The sequence below is a fragment of the Topomyia yanbarensis genome, chromosome 3 (genome assembly GCF_030247195.1).
Source record: "Topomyia yanbarensis strain Yona2022 chromosome 3, ASM3024719v1, whole genome shotgun sequence".
Lineage (NCBI taxonomy): Eukaryota > Metazoa > Arthropoda > Insecta > Diptera > Culicidae > Topomyia > Topomyia yanbarensis.
In genome coordinates this window covers 177,055,599-177,069,731 of record NC_080672.1, presented here as the reverse complement: position 1 = coordinate 177,069,731, position 14,133 = coordinate 177,055,599, and the positions used below count along the sequence as shown (strand labels likewise).

At 35.8% G+C, this 14,133-nt stretch overlaps 1 protein-coding gene across 3 annotated transcripts in view; it reads right to left on the bottom strand.

Annotated features, from left to right (window-relative positions):
- Nucleotides 1-12,235, bottom strand: part of LOC131693974 (visual system homeobox 2-like) — a 251,652-nt gene extending 239,417 nt beyond the window's left edge. For all 3 annotated transcript variants that reach the window (XM_058982289.1, XM_058982287.1, XM_058982288.1), the window contains exon 1: nucleotides 10,926-12,235. In XM_058982289.1, coding sequence (XP_058838272.1) covers nucleotides 10,926-11,274 — 349 coding nt within the window. In that variant the 5' untranslated portion in view covers nucleotides 11,275-12,235. The remainder of the gene's footprint in view (nucleotides 1-10,925) is intronic.
- Nucleotides 12,236-14,133: the final 1,898 nt, after the last annotated feature.

The window sequence follows — 14,133 nt, the reverse complement described above, 5'->3', positions numbered from 1 at the left end:
AATGAAATGGATGTTTTCCGCATTTACGTAGTAAAAACCACCTTTCATTCTTAAAGGAATCCACCAAAAAAAGTTTAAAGTCGAAATACCAGTGCTTCTATATAGTAGCGCATATATTACAATACAGTGAAATAAAAACATATTGTATTTCATCAATAAGAACGACGCCATATTTGACGAAAATAATAAAAATATGCTCTATACATTCTAATCAGGAGTCCGGTCTCAACCGGTACAGAATTATTGAACATTAGAAAAATTGCGAAAAATGCATGATTTGTAGCATACAGCAGAAATGTTATTAAAAATATTGGGTTTTATGTACAAAATATCCCAAAATTCTAACTTTCGTATTTTCAAGAAACAGATGTATTCTCATTCAAATACTAAAATTGCTCCTTTTAAAAATGTATGAACTGTGAATTTCTAAAAGCTATTTCGAATGTTCTAGCATTTAACGTATTTTCCTCTAATATTTTCCCAAAGAGCCAATGGCAAAAACTTCAATTGAAGTGGACGGAAGTCAAACAATATGGTATTTGGCATCTGAGCTAACTTTCACTAGAATAATCAGCCTAATTTGGACCCTTCCTTATTTTGGACGCTTTTCATACATTTTTCTCTTTTACTGCTAATTACTCCAAATTTGTTTGGTTTGATGAAGATAATTATATTCTATGGGTTGTGTTTAAGTCCCAGCATAATTAGTTCATCTCTAATTCCTTTAAATTAATCAAAATTCAGAGTTGAAAAATTGATATCGAAAACGGTTCATAATTCCACGATTTCCAACAGGAATCGGGAGAAGTGATGCACTTTTAAATTGGATTTAAGAGCACAAATTTATTGTTTTTAAATTATCTAATAATTTTGTCTGTATTTGGATCTTGCATTTCATTTGTTTGAAATGGTTAGTTTATGAAGTTATACTTAGAAGTATAAAATAACTAGTGTCCAAAATATGTCGAAAAAATACAATAGCGTCAAATTATTTCGGACACAGCTAGATTTTCTTTCGTAATAGCAGTCTGTTTATCAATTTAGAATAACCAAAATGTGCGAAAGCAAGTAGCGATAAGTCGAATATTTATTATATTTCGATTTCTTCTCCAATCATTAGCAAGTCAATGGAAATTATGTCAATTCAAAGTTTTTTATGTTTCTCTATTGTAGGGTGAAAAGTAAAACTCGAAAGTGCTCACAAAGGGGTTTTCCTAACAATGCCATTGCTAAGCATTTGCTAAGGAAATAAATCTAGTTGCATCTTTCTCAATTGGTTCGAAGTCCTAGTTTTAATCCACTTTTTAACGCAAACGTGAGACTTCATCAATTATTTTTTTGCGGTGCGGTTGCGGTAAAAGCGCGCGGTAGAAGCTCTTTCCCGCACCGCATCTGCGGGAAAAAGTGTCTCGCCGCATCGCAGAATTTGCGGTGCGGGTGCGGTAAATACCGCGCGGTTGCGGTAATTACCGCAATCGCGGCGAACCCTACTTTGCAGTTAGAAAGATAGGCGTATGTTGCGTAAGGAAAACTGCACATTGTGACAGTTGGTCGTTCTGTTTACATTCCACTCGGAACTTAACATTATTGCATTCCAAAGGCGTTGTTTATGTTTTAAGGTGCGCCGACAGTGAAACCGAATTTTCCTATCGAACATGTGGGTGGCCACCTATCGTGCAAAGTAAACAAACATTCTTGTTTCGGAGAACATGCAAGAAAAGTATTTGTGTTGATAGAATTAATATTATGGCAAAATATTTCAATCGACTAAACAAGACATTTTATTCATTTATATATTATAAAATTGCTGAATTATGGTTGTTTTAATGTTGTTGTCACAAAACAGAATAGTATTTTTAACAAAAGAACATATAACAGCATACCATTGGATGGGTCATTTCTTCTTTTTTCCAGAACACTCCAAAATTCAAAATCGATTGAAAAATGACCGCGTAAAAAAAATTTAGTGCCGAAAGTTCTGAAAAATAATTTGTTTGTTATAAATTAAGATTTTGAGAGTATGCACCATTTTTTATACATTACTTTGTGTTGCTTTAGATGAGATCTACAACCCATATTAGGTCACTTGAAAAGTACAAAATCACTGTATCACCGTGTTATCTAATAAGAGCTGCTTAGGAAATGGTAGTAGGTAGGAATTCATAACAATTCGACCCATATTTAAACCTCAGCAGCATGATAACCATCATTGGCGGCCGCCAAATCTCCGTCATTCACGAAGAAGGATGAAGGATAAGGTAGATGGGAAGTTTTGATGATCCACCTATTTGATGGAAGGACGACGATTCATCAGACTTTTTATAGGTGTCGCGGAGTTGGGGGTTCAGAAGGGTATAAGGTCTTGAATTCACTCCAAGCAAGCGCTGCGACCTGTAAAGCATAGTTTATTAGGTAGTTGTTTAGTTAGTCTTCGAGTACACGATCACTCGAAAAAGAAAAGATTTTGTTTAGTTTTTGGTTCTTTTCAAACTCTGGGTAGCCGGCTACAGTTACAGCAAAAACTGTGATTGCTAGAAACAAATAAGTAGTCATCATTTAATGCGCATTGCGCATTCCCCTGCGCGGGACTCTATAACACACAGACTCTATTGCATTCCATTCTGTTTCAACAAACTTCGCAGCCAATTTTTAGTATTTTGAGCAGTTTGGGATATTGCGCTCTCTGCCCACGTCAATTGAAGTTTTTATCTGTGATAGATACCGACGTTTCTGAATATTTGATAGATTTATCTGCGATTCTCCCACGAATTTTTATGCATGTGGTGTTGAAATCATTTTTTTTCGTTTAACGTAAATAAATCTAATTTAATGGTATATCTAAGCTAAAAACCCCATAATCAGTTACTTTCTCGTATTTTGCCGTTAAATATTATTTGCATAATAACAGATGATCGAAAACAATCAAGCACGTTCGGGCTTGCCCATTTTTGAGTGATGCCAGCTTAACATACCAGTTTGGCGGTTTTTATATCCGCGGGTCTATTACTATGAGAGTTTATACGTCAAACGGGGTAACTTACAACACTTCGACATGTTTCTGTTTAGGTGAATTTGGCAACGCTAATAATAATGTTAACAATTTGGCATGATGGCTGTCAAATGTTAATATATGGCAACAGATAATCAGGCAATGTCAGTCATTATTTTCTATTTCTTTAGCTCGACTCGACTGTACAGATCGATACAATAGCAAACGTTACTGTTTGATAAATGTTTGTTTACCACCTCAAACACACATATACTGGCGTATTAACGATATTAATTGCCCGTAATATGTAACATTATTTTGACTTGTTACTGTTAGGCTTTCAGTCAGCTGACTTTTTCATAACATTATTGCATTCCAAAGGCGTTGAAGTCGACGTCACGCAAACTTGCTTCTCCCGGTGTACTATGAACTCGTCAATTTTTATTTTTTGATATTTTACACGATTCTTCTAGCATTTTTAATAGTCCAATTGCGTGGAACAGATACTAGATGACAGTTTAAATTGAAAGGCTTAATACGTTTTCATTAAAATTGGCCCAGAGCTTCTGTGTTTGGCTAACCGAGACATCACAGCCAGTTTCGTTAGGTGCTCACACATGTTATGTGGACTGTTTGGATTTAATGTCTAATGCGAATTTGGTGTTAGTTTGGGTATATTGTCTAACAGCAAGTTGGTGTTAGTTACTGACGAGTGGAACACGAAACATCCAAATCCAACATATTCATTACAATTTCGAAACAACGAAGATATAACAAAATTCTTGAGCGTTTTTTCAAAACGTCATATCTGCAATGAGTTACTCTCTTTGTTTACTTTCTCTTCTGTTAATAATTCGGTCACTTTAACATTTATCCCTCAGCTCTTTGCATAATATGCTAGCTAAAACCACCGTCTTTCGATCTGTACTGTAAAATAAGTGAAAAGTGTTATAGTGACGCCGTAAAAATCGAAAGAGAAAGTATAAACAAAGAGTAACTCATTGTAGATATGACGTTTTGAAAAAACGCTCAAGAATTTCACTTTCACCGTTTAGTGAAACTATCCCTGGCCGCACTGTTCCAGCAGAATTCAGTCAGTGCAAACTACCAGTGCTCAACTGAAAGGTTATAGTCCCAATTATTAGTCTTTCTTTACTTGAGCAAATCTAATTTAAACCAAAAGTTATAGCTGTTTAAGAAAATTATTATGTGTAAACAACATGTGCATGACTTATAAATAAAATTAAATAAAATCAAATTAATAAAATTAAATGTAATTAAATGTCTGAATTATTCATTTGATCAATGAACGGAAGGTAAACGATAATATAGGGGAATTGTGGGAAAAACCGACACTGTGGGTAAAACCGACACCCCACAACTTTTCCTAGAAATCAAATTTTTATTCATTTCATAATGATACAATATTATTAGTACGTTTATTTAGAGCATTTGAAGAAAAATTGGATTTACGTTAGTGCGCCGAATGTCATAAAAATTAACAAAACATTCGACAGCAGCGTTCATACTCGTCTGGATGTAAAATTTCGTTGGTAGATTTTAAGGTTTTAACCGAACGAAAGCTTTTCAAATCACCCCATTTTTCAGTACCTATTATTATCGGCCTGTCCTATGATCAACTAGGTGCATTGAAGACGAGTTTGAAAAATTCAATATTTTTAATTGCTTTTATAAAAAAATTTGCGCTGTTGGGGTAAAACCGACACCCTATGGTTAGGGTAAAACCGACACCCTGTTAAGATGGTTGTGTATAGTTGCGATTCATTTCAAAATACTGGGGATCTTTGTGACACTTCAATTAGCCTATTAGAACACTATAGTATTAGCAGAAATACACAAAAATACTTTTATTGTGATAATTTCTTGTAAGTCTCTTAAAAAATCAAAAATTGGAATTTTTGCTTATCTGATTCTAACGAAGCTTTTGCTATTTCTGCAAAAAGGTCATCAAACCGAATTTCTAGTGTTCTCTTGGTTTGTCATAGACGAATTTTATCACAATGAGACAATGATATTATGTATACTCCAATAGATCGTTGATGAACAGAGTCCGAAAAATCAAATCTGAAAAAGATAGTTTTACTAAGAAGTGTGTGTGTGTCACTTACAAGTGAATGAATCCAATTAGCAGAACGTAGAACGCTTGAAAATCTTCTCTTATGAAATAAAATGACACTGGAGGTTGCAATGATGTGCGCAAGGATTATTTGGAAATACTCATATCAATAAATAATCCTATAGCATAAAATACTCTTATTTATAGTACTACGTTTTCGAACTTTCTTCCCCTCACTACATGATGAAGCAATAAAAAGCACATATTTGCATCATACATACTCACACTTTATTAATCACGCATATATCTCATTTTTAATAAAGATAAATATTTTAATAAAGTGGAGAGAAAATAAATTAAAGGGGGTGTCGATCTTACCCCTATGGGGTGTCGGTTTTACCCGCAGTGCTTACAAAAAGTCACTTTGTTTTCCAAGTTTTACAACCAATATTTTTTAATGAAATTAATTTTTTGAAGCGCTGAAAAAATTAAGTCTTGTTAAGAATTTTCTGAAGAAGAATTCTGCATAAAAATTATAATTTTATTGGTTTTGTGGCAACTTAGAAAAAGTGTTAAGCTTAAGGTGTCGGTTTTAACCATAATTCCCCTACTTAAGTAGACTTCACCGCAGATCATGTGTCACCAGTTACCTCATATGCAAGGATCTTGCCACAGGCATGTATTTTGTCCTACCTGAAAGTAGGAACTGATACTTTGATTTCATAAGTAGCATTTAGTATTCGTCATGCGCCTACTTGTGAATTATGACTATTATTCTAATAATTTGGCCGTTTAACTGTTTTTATTGTCTATTATGATTTTTTATAGAAAAGAATCTCACTAAAAGAGAAATGCCACTAGTGTTGCAATGGATGTGATGAGCTATGTAGTACATAAAAAAATACGATATGCAAAAATAAAGTACCTTTGAACGATATTGTACAAAATTTTGAACACATATTGATATGGCGGTAGAGGTTGATATATCTGTTTTGTTTAATGTATTTAGTGCACACCTTTGTCATTGGCCGGTTTTTCATAAGTGCTTCCGGACTTATTCGCAAGAGGAGTTACCTTAGATCGAATTTTACGTCTGTAAATTTCAGCAGTCTTTTGAACAAGAAGGAACTGTCTCTGTAATATCCAGACTCACTCTAGTTATATGTTTAGAACTGAATTTGAAATTCGTAGAAGAATAATAAAATTCTTAAGTTGTGCATGCAAAACACGTATCGTATTAGTCTTAAATTAAAAAAAATATAAAACCACGAGTACAATTTTATATTAATCTATTGTGAGATATAATGATTCTATACATTCTATATTTCCGTATTGCAATAGAATATTAGATCATCTAATCAAGTCAACCTAAGTATCCTTACGCAATATATATTGCAATTTTTGGGAACAAAAATGTGTTAGTTTTATATGAATAAAATATGCAGTTGTATTAGAAAGACTTTTTTCCTGATGGATGCGTTACATGTAGATCCCTGCACATATATATCACCAAGCAAAGTTTATAGCAACACCTCGCATACCGTTTCATCAAAAGACAGTTCAAAATATTTTCGATATTTGAACATGCTTACCCTAAGCATAGGCGTGCGCAGCCTTTTCCATTAGGGGGGGCTAACAGATTCAAAACTTTCAGTTATGACCTTCATTATCAGTTAGATTTGTGGTATAAGTTTGATTATGAAACAGTTATTTTATTTTGTTATTGAAATTTGCGTTGTTTCATTTATTTTATAAATCTAGAAGAAATTAATATTACACATTCTCAACTTCATTGAAGTTTTGTTTTTCGTAAATTGGAGCTTTACGGCCATTACTGCAATTGTCCGCAACACCAAATTTATACTCCTTTGGAATATCTCAGTGATCTTTGACAACATAAAGCCTCTGTCCCGCTGTTTCAAGTTAAATTTGACATACGTCTCATCAGCCTTTGTATTTATTAAATGTGTTCAGATCCTGAACATACGTTTTTCAGACCCGCGATTTTGGCCGTAATGCTTTGCTTTACGGTCCAGTTCTATTGCTTGATAGACCTGTACTTGAAGAAAACTTCCCACATCCATGCCCGAAAGTCCTGGATTAGCTTTGAAAGCCTTCATGAAGTCCTGACGCAGTTTCCGGCACCGCTTCGACAACACGATGGCACCTTCTGGACAGCAAACATTACTTGAAATCTGTTCGCACTGCACATATCGCTGTCGGTTCCGACAGCATGAAGTAACAAGTTACTTTAAGCTTGTTCGGACATGCCGTAGACTCAGGTGATCCACATTTCCAATGCCAAAAGATCCTGACTCCTACGGTAGCAGACAAAGGGTTAAGTCGCAGGTAAACTCTAAGCTTGCTCATATGACCCTTTCCACGCCTTTCTAAACTTTCACCATTCAACTTCTTGCTCTCCCTTGAGTACTATGGCTAATATTGAAAAATATACTTCCCCTTAGCAAGGGACTGCTAATTAAATTCCGTAACAACTATAGGCTTTAGGCTTAAAAAATAATTTGATTCTACTTTTAATTTTTTAAATTTTATTTTATGATATCTACTTTCAGAATAATATGTGCATTCTCACCAAGATTTTCACCAAAATATTACAATTATACTTTATAAAAAATCCCTATCTATAGGTTTGGGTGAATCTCTATTGTATTTATAAGAAAAATGGAAACTAACAAAAACTTCTGAACAACTCCGAGAATCAAGTTTAAAATAGTCTTTCTGTAGGAAAAAAATATTAACACTTTTCGAGGTGGGTGTGACTGGTCCAAAAGACATTTAGAAAACATAGTTAGGAAAGAAATCAATTTTTTTCGTAAACCAGTGCTATTTATAACGACCGAAGAATCCGGGTATTTTATGCAAACCATGCACTATGGGGAGGCAAAATCGAAAATTGCATCAACTCCAATTTAATTCAATTCTTTACTGAGTATTAATATAAACTGTAGCTAAGAAGAGTATCTCGGAAAAATATTTAACTTAACTGTGTAATATGGATGTCTAAAGATAGAAGTTATGAAAAATAGACATATCATGTGCATTTTCTCAACTGTACGTATCTTTGCTGAACTTTAGATGAAACATATGTTGAAATATGCCATTTTAAAGCTAAGAACGCCAGCTTTGTGATTAATTTATTAGAAATGCATATATATCGTATTGATATGAAGTTATATGCAAAATAACCATTCAATGTCCTAAAATATCCACAAATTGGATCCGGCAAAAAAGGCCTCCAATGTCCCCCTTAAACTTTCGATGGGGGATGCAAGGTATCTTTTAACTAATAGCGAAGATTTTAGTTGCCCTAATTTTCCCTAAGCTGAGAACGCCTCACTTGAAGTTTTATTGGCTGTCTCAACTACTAGACCAGAGAAGGATAATTCTAGCGAATCTCTCTCCTGCGCGCTACATGCCCAAAAGCTTTTCGTCGTAAGCATGCATGGAGTCATTTTCCATTTTCTTTTCTTCATCATAGTATTTAACAATAAAGTTTTAGTAGTATTTTGTCAGAAGTTATATCAAGTTACATTTTTGACAAGTTTGTAATCGACGTCAATTCCGAAGTCTTTCATGAAACCAAGAAGCATGTGATTATGGTTTCGTTTCTTCGTACACTGTATAGAATCGTATTTTCGAGTACATGCTTCAATTTAACTTTTAACTTTATTACCAGGACACTATTAGTATTGTCATAAGGCAATGGTTCGTCGTTTGTCTTCTTGTAGCCCGCTGGGGTAATCACAGAAAAAAAATCTGCTTGCTAAACAGAACACGGAAGAGTACCTTATAAACGATATTGAGGCGCGGTATGTCTCTATAATTATCACAATCGAGTCTGTAGATAAGCCATATGCGGCCATCCAACATTCAGATTGCAGTTTCTTTTCCAACCATCATCGAGATTACGTGAGCGACCACTTCGTGCCGTTTTTTTCAACTCCTGAATTTTACACTGCCCCTAACATGCTAGTCTATAATTCTCAAGCCTTATGCGCCCTGTCATGATCGTCATGATTTTTCAGCGGCTTTCAACTCATTACACTGTTTCAACATATAACCAGTGTGATCAATAAGCTCCTAGTCTGATTTTTCTCATCTGTGGCTCGTTGGCACCCCACATCAAACCAGTTTGCTCGCCTGTTATCCGATAGTCATGTGACTGCTGAACTGATCGCTTTATGAATTTGATGCTACGCTATGATCAGGCAATCTCTTGGTGGTCGTTCCTCAACACTTTTTGTCCTAAAGGCGGAATTATATATCTCATGCTTTCCATGAAAAATGAAATATAAACATATATTTTTTGGTATTCACTATTAAACTATGTTTAACCTATTTAATATAGGTATTTTTTCAGTTTCCTAAAGGAATGTTTTCAGATGTTTCAGAAGCAATTTTTTCTATAAATGAAACTTCAATATATGGGTTATATGCTAGGGCAAATAACCCAATATTTATCATCATTTTGTATTGCTTTTTCGGTGAAAATATAACAAATTACAATAAAAACTATCATTTTTTATATGCTTCACAAAAACCTTTTCTCCTATTTCTCCTTCGTATAAAGAAGAGTTCTTGCACAGTTTTTTCCTTTTAGCGACATTTAATTAGCTAGAGATTACTTAGTAATGAAAGTAAAGATATTGAAATTTAGAGCCATAGTACGCAAGTGAGAGCAAGGATTAAATATTTACAGATCGGAAAGCTAGAAATGTCTCACGGCAACAGCAGAGTCATCCTTCTTTACCATGCGAATCGCCATATTTCCTATCTGTATATTCCAAATCCTTTCATAACTAGAATTTTTATAATTTTGCTACTTAGTAATCTCTAGCTAATTTAATGTGATTAAAGGGAAAAAACAGAAGCAGAATAAGTTGTTATCCAGACAAGTAACATATATCAACAATTCCAAAAGTTCTTTTAATATTATATTACTTTTAGAAGAAAGTTGAAAGTTTCTCTTGTTATCACTTTCCATGTAATACCTCCTGGAATCGCCATATGTGCCTTTGCAATAAAAAGTTTAAAAAATTTAGTCAAAGCAAAAAATTAAATTGATCGCCAGCACTCTTGTATTTTTAAATCGGTAACCGAATCTTTGCTGCAGTTACCGCTTCCTCTCAGCAATCTTATCTTGTTATCGAGATTCCTGATTTCAACGAACTTGTTACGACTGTTGATTTTATCGAGGCGTTCAAAGATTACATGGCTTGTTTAAACAAAATGAGTTATGCAGTAAGTTTCATATGTTTCTCGTATGTCTTGAACATGATAATCATACTTATAAAAGTTTTTAAAAAATTCCAAAACATTAGGGGGGGGGGGGCTAAAGCCCCCCCTAGCCCTCCCTTGCGCACGCCAATGACCCTAAGCTTCACCTGAATTATTAGGTGGTTAAAAATATCTATGCATGCAGAATCACTGAAATCAGTTGTTTTCCATCAGTTAAAAGTTGAAGCAAATTTCTGATTCCTGATTAACTTCTAGTATCCCGATCAGAAACACATAACAAAAAGATTTCAAATCTATATCTCGCGTTGTTACTTGTTATAATTTTCTGATATACTAACTACTTTTGAGACCAATTATATACACATTTTATAATTATCTGTTATGAAAATTGTATTCTGTTATAATTTTGTTATTTCATTCTGGTCGGGATAAGCTACAGTAATTCCACACAACTTATAATATGGGTGTGGTTGATGAAAATTACTATTTAGAGTTATTTAATTCAAATAATTTATTACCGAGCTCCTGTGATTGTAGTTTTGAGAATAATATGACATTACACACTAGACATGTACACAGGTACAATTAATTCACACTTACCAGCAGTACTCTGGTGATGAAGTTGCAGTGGACCACCGGCCGCGCTAGCTGCCATATTATGGGGCAAAAAAGCGGCGGCGACAGCAGCATGAGCGTTGAAATAGGCCATTCGCGATGCTGCCATCTGCATTTGATGCTGATCCGCTGAGAATGGAGATTGTCCTACGCCCGGATAAAGAGATGGTGTTACGGCGGATACAACTCCACTGGGTCGGGAGCTGTCGCTCAGCCCGAGCAGCTCCTGGATAGCGAAAGGTGATCGTTGGGGCATGGTTTGTGGTGGACGTGTTGTAGCTCCTGGAGCTGCGACGTGAATCGTTTCTGGCCTTGGAATCGAGTCTAAATTCATTGTTTGTTTACTATTGGCAAAATTATAGGCAGGCTGGATTCACTCGGATGAGTTTAACTATTATTCGACAATGCGTTCTTCCTTTATTTGGCAATGCTAGTGGTTTGTTCCAAAAACATGTTCCATCAAAAACACGACACCATTCACTAATACACTATTTTATCATATCAAGTAAAAATGCCGCCGGTACTTCCTACTTTTTTGCTAAAGAATCTCACTGTATTTATTTATAGAAGCTTCACGTGGTAAATCTTCGTTGCACAATGGTTAGTTATCTTTCACAGGTTTGGCAAATTTTACATGTGATTCCGGTAGATCATAAAATTATCGTTGTTGTGCAAGCTCCAACTAATCTTATTGGAATATTGGACTTCACATTCACCATGCTTAACACGTCGCGGAGAAAGGTATTGAAAGCATCCGAACGGTTGTGATATCGCGATAAAACTAAAATTTAAATGTCATCATAATCATGTTCATGACCGCACGTATATAAAATAATTTATTACGGTACACGCGGCGCGAACGCGATGACAAACAATGCAATGCACACATCGAACTGGAACGCTTCTTGAGTACACACGTAGTTGGCGTTGGTGGCCGAAGTCCTCTCGCGAGCTCTCGCTTTGTGCTACAACCGGACTACTGCGAGATGCATCACACGCGACGGGTTCAAAATTCTATATGGCTTTACGTTTTTTTACCGTAGCATTGTGCTCGCGAACACGCTATGATGCAAAGCATGAATAAAATACACTCACAAGTTACACAAATAAAAGTTGGAAGAAAGCAGACGCAAATAAAAACAACCGGCTCTCTCTCACACACCAATAAGAACCGGTTGTACTTTGCGGCTTCAGTGTTGGGCTACGAAATAGGCTTCTCACAAACTGAATTTCAGCTGGAATGGAGGGCGGAAGCAAAACCAAAGAGGGAAAAAACGCTTCCCTCGTCTACGACGACCAAATGCTGACTTCTTTCCCGCTGAGTAATTTTCCTAAATCACGTGGTTGCAGACCACCAGAAGCTAACTACAAGAATCATCCCCTCTAAGCGAAAACTACAAGAAAAAATAGGCGTTGCTTTTTCCGAGGGCGTGCCTAAGTAATAGCAATTCACGCACACACTCATCAAAGCTATTTACCACAGAAAGAGGGGATAATAAGCAGTTACGTGCTCGCCATGTGGGGATGGTACACCGAAGAAAAGAATGAATAAAAATGTATATAAAGGAGAGAAAAAACATGGCCATGGTTGCTTCGCGTTTATCATTCATTCTTGTAGCGCGTATGGTTTCAATAGTAAAAGGAGCGCCTAGGATTCGACGTATATGACGGTGTGGGTTGCAGCACGTGTATGGATGCGGGTTCGGGTAATCTCGGCTTTCGATTTCTCTCGTAAAATCTGTTACTTTATTATGGATTTAACAATGGGAACATGTTAATTAAAACAATAATTAGTTCGTTATCGATTGGCTGCATCAATACGGTGTTGGAATTTTGTTGGTGCTTTCGAAAGTGGGAGCTTTCAAACTTTGAGGTTAGTGAATACCGCCAAATAGTTTGCAGTCCATATTTTTGGTTCTTTGTCTCTTCAGCATGCCGAGAAATTATGATTGTTTTGTTTCAACAAGTTTTTATTTAACTTTCTGAGTTGCTAGAAAGCGGGAGCTATTAAAGAAATCAGGAGGCCTGGAGGGCCGAGTGACATATACCATTCGATTCAGTTTTTTCCAGATACAACAACCAAAACAATCTTATTGCGTATAGCATTTAGGAATGCATCAGTGCGGTCAAACTAAAACATAAACTTGAGACAACTTACTTTATATGAGTGAATATATTCGTAAATAGATAAGAATTACTTTCGCACAGACAATTTTCGTCAAATATACGAATTTTTCGTACACATGATGAATCATTCGTAGTTTAAAGGAAACTTTTTTTTTACTACGAGTTTCTCGTAAAACTACGTAACGACTTGCGTTGGCTTATTATGAATCGGTTTCATAAGGCAAACGATTTGTTCGATGGAATATAAGAAAGTCTTTCCAATATTAGCGAGTATCTTTCGTAATATGAACAATGAAAATAAAAACAACTTCAATAGAGATAGAAGGCGGTGTTCTTGTTGTTGTGCCTCAGACATTTGTTGATCATTACGACGGTCAAATAACGGTGAGTAACTTCGTGTCCATCGATTTCAGGAAGATCTCCTGAACCTCTTTCGTTTTCAGTCAGGAGCGAATCCAGAAAAAGATTTCGGAGTTCGTCTGAATTTTCGAATTTGAAATGAACATTGTACAATTCGTAACCCGTAATAACATTATTTGATGAAAATCGGTTTTTCTGGTCATTTGATAGGGTTACTGCACCCATCCTCGACACACTACAAGTTTTCGACCATCCACACAACGTAGAAATTTCTGTATGGTAGTAGGAAAGCTAGCTGTGGTTCGAGAATTAGTGCTCTTTCTCTACCAGGACAATCTAGGCGAGAAACTTCAGACTGTTTAATTTACTGAGCCCTTCAGTTCCCTTATGCAATTTACCGATTCATCTTTGGTTTCAGTACCACAACTTCTTAAGCCATTTGGTTCCGTATCCGCTGCCATTTAGCACCGCTACTCCTTTAAGAACTTTAGTTCCGTTCTGTTGCAATTTAGTACTACTTCCTTGATGAGCTATTCAGCTTCCCGACTTGCTGGCGAATTACTCAGTCCTCAGTCTAGTCCCCGACGATGGACTTGACCTACTCCGACAGAGAGTTACCCGGAAGGAGAAGTTCTCCCGAAACCGAACCAATCAGCTAGGTGTCGAGGTCAGTTCGACGATTCCGGTGAAGCAGGCCGTCCGGTTC